The 15,155-nt window shown below is 48.1% G+C and overlaps 1 protein-coding gene across 3 annotated transcripts in view; it reads right to left on the bottom strand.

The window, feature by feature from the left end:
* ZFHX3 (zinc finger homeobox 3) overlaps positions 1-15,155 on the bottom strand; it is a 277,898-nt gene that overhangs the window by 90,345 nt on the left and 172,398 nt on the right. For all 3 annotated transcript variants that reach the window (XM_068527603.1, XM_068527602.1, XM_068527604.1), the window contains one exon: positions 12,183-12,414. In XM_068527603.1, the coding sequence (XP_068383704.1) occupies positions 12,183-12,414 (232 nt within the window). The remainder of the gene's footprint in view (positions 1-12,182; positions 12,415-15,155) is intronic.

Below are 15,155 nucleotides of genomic sequence, written 5' to 3' on the forward strand. Positions count from 1 at the left end.
GAAAGTGGCTTCTAAGCGGTTCAAGGTCAACGTAGTCCCTTCTCCTTGCGGTCATCCTGGCTCACAAGCAGCCTGCAGAGACTGCACCCTGTGGTGCCCCCTCTCCTCCCTGCCTGAGGGGCTCCTTTACTTGGGGGTGACGGGGAGGGAGACAGCTCACATCTGTACAACAGTGGACATGCAAGTCAAGTTTCCATGGTAACCTGAACAGTGGAAGTCGCACTGCCACTCCCCTGCTTTGACCTTTCCCATCTTGATGGGAGCAAATTCCAAATCCCCCTGCATCCTGCCAGGGTCCACAGGACCGGGCTGCTTGGACCACAGCTCCCGGCTCGCCAGCCCTCTGCCCGCCTTCCCCGCTGCTCCTCCAACCAGCCGAGGGGCTGTGCACTTGCTGGGCCCTCTGCCAGGGCTGCTCCCACTCAGCTCCGATGTCACCTCCCCAGAGACCTTTCCGGAGCGCCTTATATAACACCCTGCCCCGCCTGGCTCTATATTTATAGCACCTTGCACACCTGACATCCTCTACTTGTTTATCTGGTGTCTGTCTCCCCCTTACTAGAGGGAAAAGTCCAGACTTTGCATTCTCTCCCTGCGGGCGGCTTTCCCAGAGCCTAGAGCGTGTGTGGCCACACTAAGGACACGCCCATGCGTGCAGGATTAAAGAGCTCCACTTCTGGCCTCAAACCAGTCACTGCTTCCCCTGCCGTGGTTCTCTTCTAAAAGAAGCAAGGCAAGTCAGACATTGTCTTCTCCCTACTTGTGCCTCATCTTCGCCTCTTCATTTCCAAACTCTTCAGCACTTGCCCATCCTCCTTATACCTTCTTTCCCTCCCTTTTTCAAAAATCACGGCCCCAATTTTGATTTTGTTCTAAATTTAACTGCCTGCACAGACTTCATTGCTTTGTTAATAATTCAAGACCCACCAACCCAAATTCCAGCTCACATCTACTACGAAATCAGCATGAAAATGTCTGGGGCAGACACACGCTCGCATGGCCGATGGCCGGCCGTATCCTCATCTCTTAAGCGCCTCACACGGTTCCCGGGGACGGGCCGGGAACCACTCCGTACAGACTCCTGCCCAAGCCCACCAGGGCAGGGCTGCCCCTTCCATTCTGTGTGGTTTCTCAGTCCTTCTTGGATTGACTCACACAAGAAAATCACAAAAGGGTTTTGAATATTAGGAAAACCGCGCACACCATTTCCAGTTCTCGGAGAAAACCGAGGCTTACGCTCTGCTGGCTGGAGAGTCACAAATAACTGCTGCCCCTTCTCTCACCTGTCTGACGGGTTTCTTCATCTCTACCCTGAGAGGATCCGGCAGTGGATTATACTCCTTTCTGGATGTGAAGAACCCTATCCCTGGGGCAAAGCGCTGCTTGTCCCTTGGCTGAGTTCGTCAGCCCACAGGAAGGAGGCAAGACACACCGGGAAGAGCGCTGCCTTGAGCCTCTGTCTACAGCAGCACCATCCGTGAGAACCTCCCGAAGGACATGCTTTCCTCTGTCTGCACCGTCTAATATGGCAGCTACCAGTCACACGTGGCACTGAGCACAAACAGTCTGGAACAGTGGGAACCTGGAGACTTGAGACCTATGATGGCTGAGAAGCAGTGAACACGCCTTGCTTTACACTCTTGAAGAGGAAGGCCCTTCTGGAGGTCGGGTGTGAAACCTGCACCCCAGATCCGCATCTGGGCAAGAGGAGGGCTGGGGAAGAGGATGCACCTGCCCTATGGACACGTGTGAGGGGTGGGCCCTAAATGAAACGGGTGAAAACTCACACACTGGGGCCTTCACCCTGGAGGATCTGACACAGATAAGGTAAAAACCACGTGGAGTCAAGAGTCCTGCACGTACTTCCGGCAACCGAAAAAATGCTTTGGATGGAAGCCCAGCCAAAAGACACCATATAGAATTCTCTACCAAAGCAGGTCACAGAAGGTGGCAAGGTCTAGGGGGCGGGGGTGGGCACTTACTCCAGCCAGGACGAAACCCAAACAGGGCCACTGAACACCATGCACAAATCCACAAGGGAGCCATGCTTGTCCTTGAAAGCACCCATGGGTAACAGGGAGGAGTCACTACTGCTATAGATACTCCCACAAGAGCCTCACACGTGACAGCCTACCGGAGAACCCTCGACAAGGGCAAGCTGTCCCGAGGCGCAGACTGCCAAGTTTCACAGGCATCAGACTATCCCTGCATGGCGCCGGCTGTGCCCTTGGGGCTCATCAGTGGAAGGTTTGAGCAGAGGCTGTGCCAGGACAGGCGAGAAAAGACTCCTGGTTCAACGAGCTCAGTGGGCACAGTGCTCTGACCCCTTTCCTGACCTAACGAGGGGACTCCTCTGGAGTCCCCTGCCAAGAAGCTTGCTCTGTTTCTTCACAGGCCAAGGCCCTCCTCGAGGACCAAGCGCCGGGAGCAGGAAGCTACGGAGGGACCAGCAGGTACTGACAATGCTGCAGGAGGGCTGCGTCCAGGGTCTCTCCACCGCCCTCCGCCTCTGCACCCACCTCCACCTCCTGCCCTCCTTCCACATCCAAAAGGACCACAGAAAAAGAAACAAGACACTGGCCTCAGATGTCAGATAGTCAACGTTACGGCCTGAAATGTGTTCCCCAAATTCATACGTTGAAGCTCTAACCCCCAACACCTCAGATGTGACTGTATTTGGAGGAAGACCTTTAAGGCTGTGATTAAGTTAAAAATGAGTGTTAGATTGGATTAGGGCTCACCCCGACTGATGTCCTTGTAAGAAGAGGAGATTATGACATACAGAGAGACACAGGGCTGAGCACAGAGCAAAGGCCATGGAAGAAGAGAAGCAGCCGTCTGTATGCCAAGGAAAGTGGCCTCAGGAGAAACAAAACCTGCCAACACCTTGGACTTCCAGCCTCCAGAACCGTGAGTAAATTAAGTTCTGTTGTTTAAGGCACTCGGCCTACGGTATTTTGTTATGGCAGCTCTAAGCAAACTAAGGCAGTCTGAAAGGACAAACTCTGTCCTAAGCAGAGGACTTTAAACCAAGGAAAATGGTGAGAGAAAAGCACATAGATTCTTTTTGTGTCTTCATGAGAGGACAACAGATCTGGATAAAACTGAGTTAAAACAACAGACAGGCCTGTTCCAAGGAAAATCACATACTGTCCAATTTTTAATATTCTAATTAGAGCAGAAGTCAAGGATCTTTTAAAAGCAATAAATAGCTCTTTTTATTAACAAACACACAAAAGGTCTCAAGATATAGTCTTGAGGTATAAAACTATAAAAAGTCCTTTAACAACCACTCTGAAGGATACATCTTTACAAAGTCCTTCCGAACTCCCTCAGAACTGCTAATGGATTAGGCTAAAGTGGCAAAACCAAAAGTAAATGCCTATTTGAAAACATATTTCTCCCATACTGAGAAAAACTGAGGGGAAAAAAAAAAAGCAAAAAGAGAAATGGGAAAGCAATAAAGAATACACCCTACACAGCCTGGCAGAAAGCAGGTGGCAGGTAGGCACCATATTCTTTAAAACGGAAGCCAAAGAGTTTTATGGAAAGTGCAGCCCAAACCCAGCCTGGACCTGCAGGATCCCAGCGAGGAACTCAGAGCCAGGGTAAGTGCGTCATGCGCCCTCACAGCCGGCCAGCGCTGTCCGTCAGAACCTTCTGAACTGTTCCAGAAATCTGTTCTGTCCACCAAGGTAGCCATGAACCACATGTGACTAAGAAGCACTTGAAATTTGGCTAGTATGACAAGAGAGACTGAACTTTAAATTTTTATTTAACCCTAATTAATTTAAGCTTAAACAGCCACGGGGGGGGCTTGCGGCTGCCGCGCAGAGCGGGCAGACAGAGAATCTGGAGGAGCCTCCGTGCTGCTCTCAAGGGGTCTAGAAACCCAACCACCAGGGGACTCTGGACAGCGCTTATGCTGATTTGGGAGGCCAGAAAACTTTCCGCTGCTAGTCAATGTTTGAAAAAAATCATGTGGGACTCTAATTCTCCTAATTGGGTCACAGTTTGAAGGGGCTTCTTCCTTAACATCTATAACTCTGAGAAGAAGGCTTTGAGCTATTTCTGTAAGCAAAGCGACAGATGCGTGTTCTACTTCCCTGGCCCCCTACCTAGGTCAGGAACAAGTTTAATATAACTAGCCCAAGAAATGGATTCTTTAGACATTCCTACAGGCAAAACAACTACAAATCTTCCTTTCTCTTGAAAAATTACATTTGGGCAGCACAGGAGGTGTGAAGTGCAGAGGCTGGGACGAGGATCTGCCCACGTGGTGTAGGACAGTAGATGGTGACCGCTCCATTCCGCTACCGCCATCCCCAACCCACATGAAATCCAGGTGCACAACCCTAACCCTAACCCCAACCCAGCGCAAACACCGACTCACGGGCTAGCTAGCCCTGTTCATCTGTCAAGCTGCAAACTTTCAGGCTCCTTGGATACCCCTTTCAAAGGTGACTTGGCAGAAAAGTTTCACTGAAGTGATACTTGGTGTGTCATGACATTCTCTGTCTCCCTTGGGGATCCCTGTGTTTCTGGGCTCTCTGACATGCTCACAACCCTAAACAGGAGACCCCTAACGCTCACCCTCAATACCCCCCCTCCAAAAGGACCCCCAGTCTCTCCTAATTCCAGTTACCATCAGCAGGCGCCTTTTTTTCTTTTATCTTTTTGCTGTGCCCCTTGGTATCACCCTCCCTGGAAGGGAGCAGCCAGTGTTGCTACCTCTCAGAGTGGGCAGGGCAGGGTGGCGATAAGGGCACACACCACTACCTACCCAAGGGGACAGCACGCAAGACAACTAGAGCCCCCAGCTGAGGACAGGGCTAAACGGGCAGGCAATGTCTAGCCATACATACAGCCCAATATATAGGCAACGTATGCTCCAGTGCTATATACTGAAATAAAACCCAAAAACCTCGACAGCTTTGACCCTCCCATAAAAATAAAGCAACTAGTAAATGGTGGATCCAGAATATCAAAGGGCGAATAAATGATAATCATTGCAACTCAGGTTACTGCAGCCAGATCTCAGATAATTTCTAAAAGGTGGAATGTCTTGGTGCAGATGCTCATCTCTTCTGGCGAAGACAGAGGGGAAACAGAGGAGGTGGGAGGTCGTAGACCCTGAACCCACTGCCCAAGGACTATCCTGGTGATGTCACATCGTCTCCAGAGGGACCCCTCTAGACCAGGAGCACGGGACAGCAGTGAACCAGCACTCTGCCCACGTCCACCTTCCAACACACCAGATCATTAGCATACTTTGCAGAGAGCAAGCAGAAGACTTTAATTGCCCTTAATTACCCAGTTCAAGAAAGCTCCTGGATAATGGCTCTCGGACTTCTTGCCTGGTATCCACGTGATTTCCCTGACTCTGGCTTCATTATATTCCTAGCTTAGAAGCAACAGCCTCTCCAAGATGCCTCTTCATAACAGACTCTGACGTTCCAGGGACGACAGTGCCATCACTACAAAGCTGTCTTGTATGAAGAGACAGAGCCTTAGCTTCTACACTGGCCTGGGGTGTGGGCGTCTGTGTGTGTATGTGCACATGCACGCCTGCGCATGCACACATATGTGTGGGAGGCGGGGAGGACACACTAGCATATACTTAGAGGAAGGACTAAAGACAAGGAATATGTAATCAGAAGCCATCACAATTACAAATGTAAATGAACAGGCAATTGGCGCTGACCTTTGTAGATTGTTAGAGGACTAATTAAGGCAAATCAGGAACTCTGTTCCAACAGAAAAACAAGACAGTACACACCCTAAGAAGTACTCCTGTCCTCTTCATGCAGATGCAAAATGCAAGCAAATCAGACAGTAATCAAACTACGTATACTTTATATTGGCAAACGGAAAACTATCTCCATGAACAAAAGACAACCAAGGTTCACCCCTTGGTTTCTTGTGAGCAATTTTGCTAATACCTCTGTCAATGAGCTCCACCACTATTTGAGCTCTTGCCATGTGCCTGACACTCTATTAGATCCCACCCATGAAACAGCCAGAAATGCCAATTACAAACTATGCTTAGAATGGTTAGTTTAACAGCTTTAAAAAAAATTAGAGTCAAACTATACGCTATTCTGTAAACTCCATTTTTCATTTAACAATATTATATTCTCTTTCCATGTCGCTACATAATGATGTCTCTTTATCCCTGCACTGAAAAGCAGCTTTCTAAAAAAGCACACTGAAATTCACAATCTTTGTCCAAACAGTCCTTCATCAGGGAATGGATGTAAAACAGATCAAGTCATACTTTCTCTACTCCTCCATGAGTGCTTAAATTTTCAGTCACCCCGATTTGTTCTGACGTTCTTTTTACATTTAACTTTTCTAGTTAGAAATACTTTACCCCTACTTTTTCCCAAACCCCATGGACGAGACACATAGTCAGAAGGAAAAAGGAAAGAGCATAACTGTTCTGGTTTTATGAAAACAGTTCTTCAGAACTGCAGAACCGGCCACAACATATTTTAGTGCTATAAGAAAAATTACACTGAAATTGCATATAATTTAGCCATTTACAAAAAAAAAAAAAATGCACTTCATATTCAGAGGGCAGCCTTATGCCAATTTTGAAAAATCAAAACAAAAACAAATGAGAAAGTGGAAAACAGTACATTTTCTTATTCTCTTAAACTGTACGAGTTAAGCAGAACTCCCTGGAAGTTGGTTCAAAAAAATAACCCATCAAGTGAAGCCGGTGAGTGTTCCAGTAAAGGCTGTCACCAAAACCACATCATCACCTGGCCAGCTGTGTCTGCCTCCCTGACCCCAGGAATTCACTACCCTTGAGCGCCAAAGATGTGTCAGTGAAGGAGGCCGCCGTCTTCCGCTCCAAGCAAAATATTCCCCCCTAAACTCTGAATGAGCGTGCCCTCTGTAAACTGAGCCACCGTCCAGTTGCCCCGGATGCCTGGGCTGGCATATTATGCAGTGTATCCACACCAAGAGCTGAAGGGAGAGCAGCAGCTGTGACCCCAACTCAAAGTCTTGCACATAGTAGGTGCTCAATGAAGAATCATTAAATTACTTCCGTGCAATGTTCGGAGGTCGACGTCTCCGTGAAAGAAGGAGTTAAGGCGAGGGTAAGAGAAACAGGAGGAGGAAAAGGAGAGGAAGGCCGAGGACAGAAACACAAAGCACCTCTTGTCTTCTGGAAGCCCAGGGCACTGATAGAGTGAAATTAACTACAGTTTCACCCGGGAGCCAGAAATGCCTTCTTAATAAGCAAACAGGGAAGCTGATCCTACACACGATTCACCTACGAGAGCTTTCCATCTTCCAAGAGCTTCTGGTCAACTAAGGGGAAGCAAACAGCCGAAGCCAGCAACTGGGAGATATAACCCAGGGTGTGGCCACAACAACAGGCTTTCTCTTCCTTTATCTGTGTGTGGGGATGAAACAGAAAAGCCAAGTCCCAACAAAGTCAGGAGAACACTTGCTCTTGCAGAAAATACACTCAAGCCACAAATGGAAAGACCAGGTCACACAGTAAAAATGTTGGGATGCAGTGAACCTCATCTAGTTTGGTTACTTTCTTTTCTCTGAGATGTATAATTCCAAGACTTTTTTTTTTAATGGGAAGGCCGTGTGTGTGTGTGCACGCGCGTGTGCGTGTGCGCATGTGTGTTTGTAGCATGGACAAAGACCATCACCCTCGGTTAAAGACAACATAATACAGGACTCAGGCTGCCCACTGATGCAAGGGTGAAGCTTGACCACAAGCAGGACCGTGTAGGGGAGGGTGGACTACTTATTAGCCCACGGTCAGCAACCAAGACTCAGTCCTTTGGTGCAGCAGGGCAGGACCTAGATGCTTTACGTCTGGTCATGAGGCCTCTCAAGGGGTTACAAGGCCTGTGGTGGGTGTAAATCCCGGCCACTGCCACAAAGTTCTGAAGGGCAGAGGAGACCTTCACAATTTCTCCTTCTCCACACTTCCATGTGGGTTGGCAGGCTACGTGGTCAGCCTGACTGATTGGAAAACACGTGGGCTTAAGTTAACAAATAAGATTTGAAGAAGTGATATTTCTGTCACCCACTGGGAAGAATCCACGGCGGAGTCCACTCCATCAGCCTCAGCAAGGGAAGCCCTGCCCCCTGCAGAAGGCGACAGGAGACTGGGGTCTGAGGTCCTGGGCTGACAGGAGGAAAGGAAGTTATTTCTCATGGCTTTTGTGTAAAACTTTCTTGTATGTGGACAAGAGAGGAGGAAAGAAAAGGAAGGAAAGGAGAGAGAACACCATCGTTTAACCAGACGATGACAGAATACCAGGAACGAAAACCCTAGACAGCGCCACCGTTTGTACGCAGCTTAGAGTCAGAATAGGCAGGGCTCCCGAAAGGTGCCCAAAGATTCCCTGAGGCCGCCCTATGCTACGTGAATGATGTTTCCAGCTGAAGATTAGTGTCCCAATCCTTACGTTCCAGAGGAGAAAACTGGGAATACAGGCATACCTCAGAGATATTGCAGGTTCGGCTCCAGAGCATTGCGATAAATCAAGTATTACAATAAAGCGAGTCACACGAATTTTGTGGTTTCTCAGGGTGTATAAAAGTTACATTTACACTATACTGTAGTCTATTAAGTGTTCAACAGCATTATGTCTAAAAAAATGTACATACCTTAATTAAAAAATACTTTATTGCTAGAAAATGTTAACCATCATCTGAGCCTTCAGGGGGTCGTAATATTTTTTGCTGGTGGAAGGTTTAAAATATTGCGAGAATTACCAAAATGTGACACAGAGACACAAAGTGAGCAAGTGCTGTCGGAAGAACGGGGCCCACAGACTTGCTCCATGCAGGGCGGCCACAAACCTTCTATTTGTAAAAGAATGAAGTATGTGGAGCACAGTGAAAGGAGGTATGCCTGTATTTTATAAAGTCTGTGTTTACAAAACTTGAAGCTGATGACCTTCAATGTATTAATTCTACTAGGCCCACAATGTCCCTTTTCTTGAAGACATTCTTCCAAGAAGTTTTTAAGAGTCAATTCCCGGCAGGAGGGAAAAGGATATATTTTAAGATGAGTTATCTTAAAGGAGTTTCTAAAACAGAACCGAGTTACTGTTAATGCCAATATGAGTATTATCTAATAATTTGTCCCTTTTGTCATTAGTAAAGAGTATAAATAAACGTAGCTAGAGCGTACGAGTGGGAGGGGTGCAGGGTTGGGAGGGAGGTGGGTGGAGAGCAAAAACATGACTCCAGGCCAAAGACAATACAAAAGGATTTTGAAATACAGAAAGGAAGTCTATCATCTAGACTAAAGTTGCTCATACACTTCGGGAGGAGGAAAAAAAAAAACCCTAATACGCATTAAATGAGAGAAACCCAGAAGGCAATGGTGTAAGAAAGCAATTCCAGAGCGACTGCATAAATAGGAGTATTACATTATAAAACAGGGAACTGTCTGTTCCAGTCCATAGACCCCGGGTGAAATGGCAGCTGTACACTATTTAGTTTGGGGCACCTCATTAATAAAAAGGGAATTCTGAGCAGACTGAAAGAAAGAATTGAGGGGCGAAAGGGACCAGCTTTTAGCGGAAGATTGAAACAATGATGTATGCAGAGCTCGCAAAAAAAAAGAAAAAAAAAATTTTAAACCCTGAAATAAATAGGTCTGAGTATATTGGCAGAGGAAGGAGAATCCTGTGAAATGACTTAATAGCAGAACAACAGGGAATGGCAGGCTCAAACAGGACAACATGCCCCAGTGGGGAGCAGGGATTCCCACAGCTGGATGGCACTGGCATGTCTGTGGGTGCTGGGCCCCGTCCCTGGCTCACATGCAGAGCCATGGGGTCAGACACGAAGCACAAGCCCCAGAGATTAAGACTGAACTTTAACCAAAAGAGGCATTTACAATACACATGGGAAGGCACAGTCAGTCTTGCAGTGACCTGGAGGTGACAAAAATCATCCTGGTACCCACACAGTACTTTCCCTAAGCAACAATTCAGACTGACTGCCGGGAGGACTGGCCCCTCCTCTGTGATAATCCTACTCTAGCAGGGGGGAAGCATTCTCGAATTTTGGTATATCCCATCACTGGAGAATCCGGTTTCATTTATACGGAAAAAGGGAGCAAAGCTACAGCCAGGTGATGGAGACAAGAGCCATGGGCAGAGGGGTCCATGAGGGCTCGGGAGGGATGTCTCCAGGAGGAAACAAAGCTAACAGATAAACTGATACAGCAGAGCCTTTGGAGATGAGAAAATATCTACTCTGGCAGAGAGTTAGCTATGAATTAATCATAGGTACCTAGAAAACCAGGGAAAACAAAAAAGTTGTACAAGAAGGTAAATGAAATTATAAAACTCTACATGGCTCAGCTGTGATTAATATTTAGAGTCAGAGTAATAAAAACACTGAATATTAATATGCCCCCAAATTATTAATCATAATGGAAGATGAAGGGAGGGGAAGATTGAGTGTGTAGGGCGCTGGGGTGTGTGGGTACCGTGTCTGTGTGTGTATGTGTAAGAGAGAGTGCATATGGATTATGGGGGGTATGTGTGTGAGTGGTATGAGTGTGTGAGCTTGCACAATGGCATACTAGTAAAATCCCCATCTTCTGGAGTAGAAAGCCAATAGATAATGTGTACAACTTACCAAAAAAAATTTTTTTTGATCAAGAAATAGTAGTAGAAGCTCGTTAAGAAATATGGAAACAAGTAACAAAAGGAACAATTAAACTTGAAAGGCGGTGCTCTGGGGAATGGGACTGGCGGGGGCTATGCCATTTTCACAGTAAGGTTTATATAACTTTTTGCCTTTAAAAACTTCATAAAAATGTGAATGACAACATTAGGATTAAAGTCCCCACATGGCCATGACATGTGAGAGGCTGAGAGGACGCGGTAGGCAATGGAGAGACCAAAAGGCCTGAGTCTGCAGCCCGGCTAGGTCATTCGACAGCATGCCCTCGGAAGGAGAAAGAGGTCTGCAGGGGAAGTTGTGAGCCCAGCGTGTATGAGGTGGCACCCATGAGAGGTCCAGGAAGCTGTGTGAAGGGCACGTGCCAACACCAGGAGACAAAGTTTCAAGAGGCTGGGAGCCGAGGGCCAGGCCTAGTGCCCGGGTGATGACGGCACGTAGGGCAGCCTGAGGACCACGAGCCGGGGTGTGGGGCGGGGGCTTGGGGGGTGGCGTGGAGGATAGTCCAGAGCAGCAGGAGGACAAGAGAGAAACACGTCCAGGGAAGGGCGCTTCCAGGAGGGAGTGGGCAGCAATTTCAAAGACCACAGAAAGGAAAAGGCTCAGCACGTAGCCACTGGGCTCGGAAAATCCGAAGTCAGTGGTGACCTTCTCAAGGATGGTTTGATGACGAGAGGAAACGGGCTGTGATAGGCTGACGTGTGAACAGGAGATGGACCGACACAGAGTGTTCTTTCAAGAATCTGAAGATGCTGTTGGAGAGAGAGTGGAACACAGGATTAAGGGAGGGCTTTAACCATAAATGGTTTTTAAAGAGACAGGTGACTGTCCTGTGTTCCCAACCAGAGAGAAAGGGACTGGAAGGGTGAAAAAATAAGAGAGAGGGGAGATTCTACCGAGTGAGGTCCCGGTGGGAGTGCGAGTCACACAGGGAAGGAAGGAGAAGGGGACGGCGGGTGAGAGGACACGGTGGAGGCGGAAGTGTGGGGTGAGCTCCCCTGGAAGGTCTCCCCCCCTTTGTGAAGTAACAGCCAGCACTGAGCCAGGAACAACTGGGTCGCTCTCAAATACAATCACAATGTTTATAACAAACACATGTTTCGATCTTCTCTGAAGTTCATTCTTACAGACCAGACTCGAGGTCACACACTGCCCATTCTCAACACTGAGCAAGACATCGTTTAGCGTTTGCTTTATGTCGATCTGAACCAAAACACTGAATCTAGAGCGCACCTCAGAAGAACGTGGGGAGAGGGGACAAAACATCGTCTGTTGGCTTGCTCCCTGGGCAGCGGCTTGTGACATCTGAAAAAAAGTGTGGTGCTAAGTTCCTTTAAAAAATGGGAAAAGCAACAATCCCTGCGTGTCCCCTTCAGAACACAGCGGTCACCTGTGAGGCTGGTAATGGACGTGAGGGCCAGCTGCACCAAGCCGCAGCCCTCAGGAGGCCACTGCCCGGGCGGCCCCAGGCCTCCCATGCCCGCGAGACTACTCACCGGGGTCGGTGGAGGGGCACCTCCGGATGGTGAAGATCTGCCCCAGGTCCTCGTCCTCCTCCGGAAGGCCCTTCTGCAGCCGCTGCAGCTTGCGCAGGCTCTCGCCGCGCTGATGCTTCATGGAGCGCACATGCTGGATGAGGTTGAGCTTGGCCTTGGTGGAGTACTTGCACAGGACGCAGTGGTAGTAGCAGCTCTCGCCCTCCACGCCGCTCTCGTGCTGCTGCAGGTGCTACAGGGGCGAAAAAGAGGGACACGCCTCGGGTTAGCCACTCCAAGCCCACCATGCCCTGGCAGCAGCCCAAGGACCCCTCATGGGGGTTGCTTGGTTTTCCCAGCGGGTCCTTCCCCAGCAGCTCTGGGGCCAACTTGCAGATAACAGAGTGAAGGGCTTCACCGGTACCAAGCTGGCTCTCGTTCCCGTCTCCCTCACACGCGTCAGCGTGCTGAAAACGCTGACGGATCCGACCCTCCCAGTATAAAACTGGTCTTCCTGGCACAATAATTAAAGGTTCCTCCTTCCACTCTCCAAAGTGTCCTGCTTTATTTAGAACAGGGGTCGGCAAGCTATGGCCCAAAGGCCAAATCCACCCTGCTGCCTATTTCTGTAAATAGGGTTTTATGGGAACACAGCCACATCTGTTAATTTGTGTATTGTCTATGGCTGCTCTCTAAACACCAGAGTTCCATAGTTGCAATAGAGACTGTTTGGGGCTTCCCTGGTGGCGCAGTGGTTGAGAATCTGCCTGCCAATGCAGGGGACACGGGTTCGAGCTCTGGTCTGGGAAGATCTCACATGCCGCGGAGCAACTGGGCCCGTGAGCCACGATTACTGAGCCTGCGCGTCTGGAGCCTGTGCTCTGCAACGGGAGAGGCCGCGACAGTGAGAGGCCCGCGCACCGCGATGAAGAGTGGCCCCCGCTTGCCGCAACTAGAGAAAGCCCTCGCACAGAAACTAAGACCCAACACAGCCATAGATAAATAAATAAACAAATTTTTAAAAAAAGAGAGACTGTTTGGCCTGCAAAGCCTAAAATCTTATTATCTGGCCCTTTACGGAAAAAGTGACCAGCCCCTGTTTTAGGGGATGGTCCACATAGTCACCTTACCTGTATAGACTCTTAGGTCAGTAACACAGAGCCAAAGCTGCTGTTTGGCTATTTCACAAGAAAGATGACTCAAGTTTTTGTATTTAGAACTACAGACTATTCGGAGAACCCAAAATTAGGTTTTCCCCTGGATTTAAAAAAAAAAAAAAGACAGAAAAATAAATTTCTCCAGACTAGTTTCCCTGTCAACATCTCAAGGTCATTTGGCTTAGTGCTCAGATGGTCAAAATAACACTCTGTGTTGTGTTTGTGTCAACACAGTACTCTGATTTCAGAACACAGAAGCCCCAGAGCTGCCAGAAAGCAGGCACACACAGGCATAAAGTCTGATGCACAAGACAGTGGAGGCCATGGAAACAGTTAGCCGACCCCAGACTTCTGCATTTAGGAGAAGGCTTAAAGATTATCCAAGCACAATGTTCACATCCTTTCGGGGCCTCTTTGAGAATACAGCTGAAAGCTATGGACCCTTTTTATTAGCAGTTAGGGAATTGACACGCTCCTGGTATAGGAAGGCCGCCTCCTTCATTTCAAATGGTTCATTTTAGGGGAAGAGGGAACTTTTCTATTGGGTGCACATAAAGCAGGAGAAACAATTCCAAAAAGTTTAAGTGGTTGACCCAAGGTAACCCAGCTAGTCAGTGGGAGAGAGAACTAGAAGCTGGGTCTCACATCCCCCAGCATCCTTTTGGAGGAGGAAGTTCAGATAACGTATTTTATGGGCTCATGTTTCCACCTGTCCGTCCCTCTTCCTCCTCACCCTCATCCCCACCTCTAGTCCCCAGAGCCTGGCCCAAGGGACCACACAGAGTACACGATAAATGCCTCGGCACTTCTTTGTCCGGCCCCTCTCATTTCTGACCACACTTGTTCTATTTGATGCCCATGCCTGATAACTGTTTCTGGTCCTGCTTGGATATCTTTCTTGTCCACACTATATGGTGACACACTCAGAAAGCACAGCAGTCAGAATGTCCTGCACTCTGCCTAATACTGAAAATACCAGAGTGGTCCTAGCAGTACTTCCTATTGGATGACACGGCTCTGAAGCTCACGTGCTCACATGCACACATCCTATGTTCACAGAAAAAGTGTGAACATTCCAGAAGCACGTTTGGACCTCGTTGGAAGAGGAAATACGAATGCAACAATAGAGTGCTGTAGAAAAACTACACTACTATAATAACTTTTGCTCTGGGGCCAACTTGCAGATAACAGAGTGAAGGGCTTCACCGGTACCAAGAGAGAACAATCCCTTCTGTCCTCGAAATGGGTGATTTAACACACTCAAGTGCAGAGCCTTGGAACAAAGCAATATCCTCCCTCCCTGCCCTGGCTCCGTACTAGCTGTCCTAGAACAATCACAACCAGAAGGAGTTTGAAGAACTAGCAAGCTCAGTGTTAACTGTCAAATTATAACAACTGAAAATATAAAGCTACTTTTCTTGAAATAAATTTGAGCTGATTTTTTTTTTAATCGTTTATCTTCAATTTGCTGCCTCTGACATAAGGCTCCTCACAGAGGATATTTCAGGAGTATGGAAAGCATCAAAGCAAAGTTTTCTGGAGGCTGCAACCCTGGGGAGAAGGAGAGTCTGAGGGGCTAGGTGGAAAGGAAAATGATGCGCTTGTCCATGCTCCTTCTCCCCGACTTCTCCACAGGGACCCCCGAAAGCCAAAAACTGCACCAGGATATTCCTGGGAGCAAGAGTTTGGCTTGGGATTGAGGAACAGGAAACTTGTACAGGAGCCAGAAACTGCTGTCTTGGATCACTAAGACCAAAAGAATGACATTTATTAAAGTTTCAACAAAAACTGACTGAATGAAAGATAACAGGGAAAACACCCATGGCATCTAAAGCAG

Source organism: Eschrichtius robustus, chromosome 19 (genome assembly GCF_028021215.1).
Source record: "Eschrichtius robustus isolate mEscRob2 chromosome 19, mEscRob2.pri, whole genome shotgun sequence".
NCBI classification, from domain to species: domain Eukaryota; kingdom Metazoa; phylum Chordata; class Mammalia; order Artiodactyla; family Eschrichtiidae; genus Eschrichtius; species Eschrichtius robustus.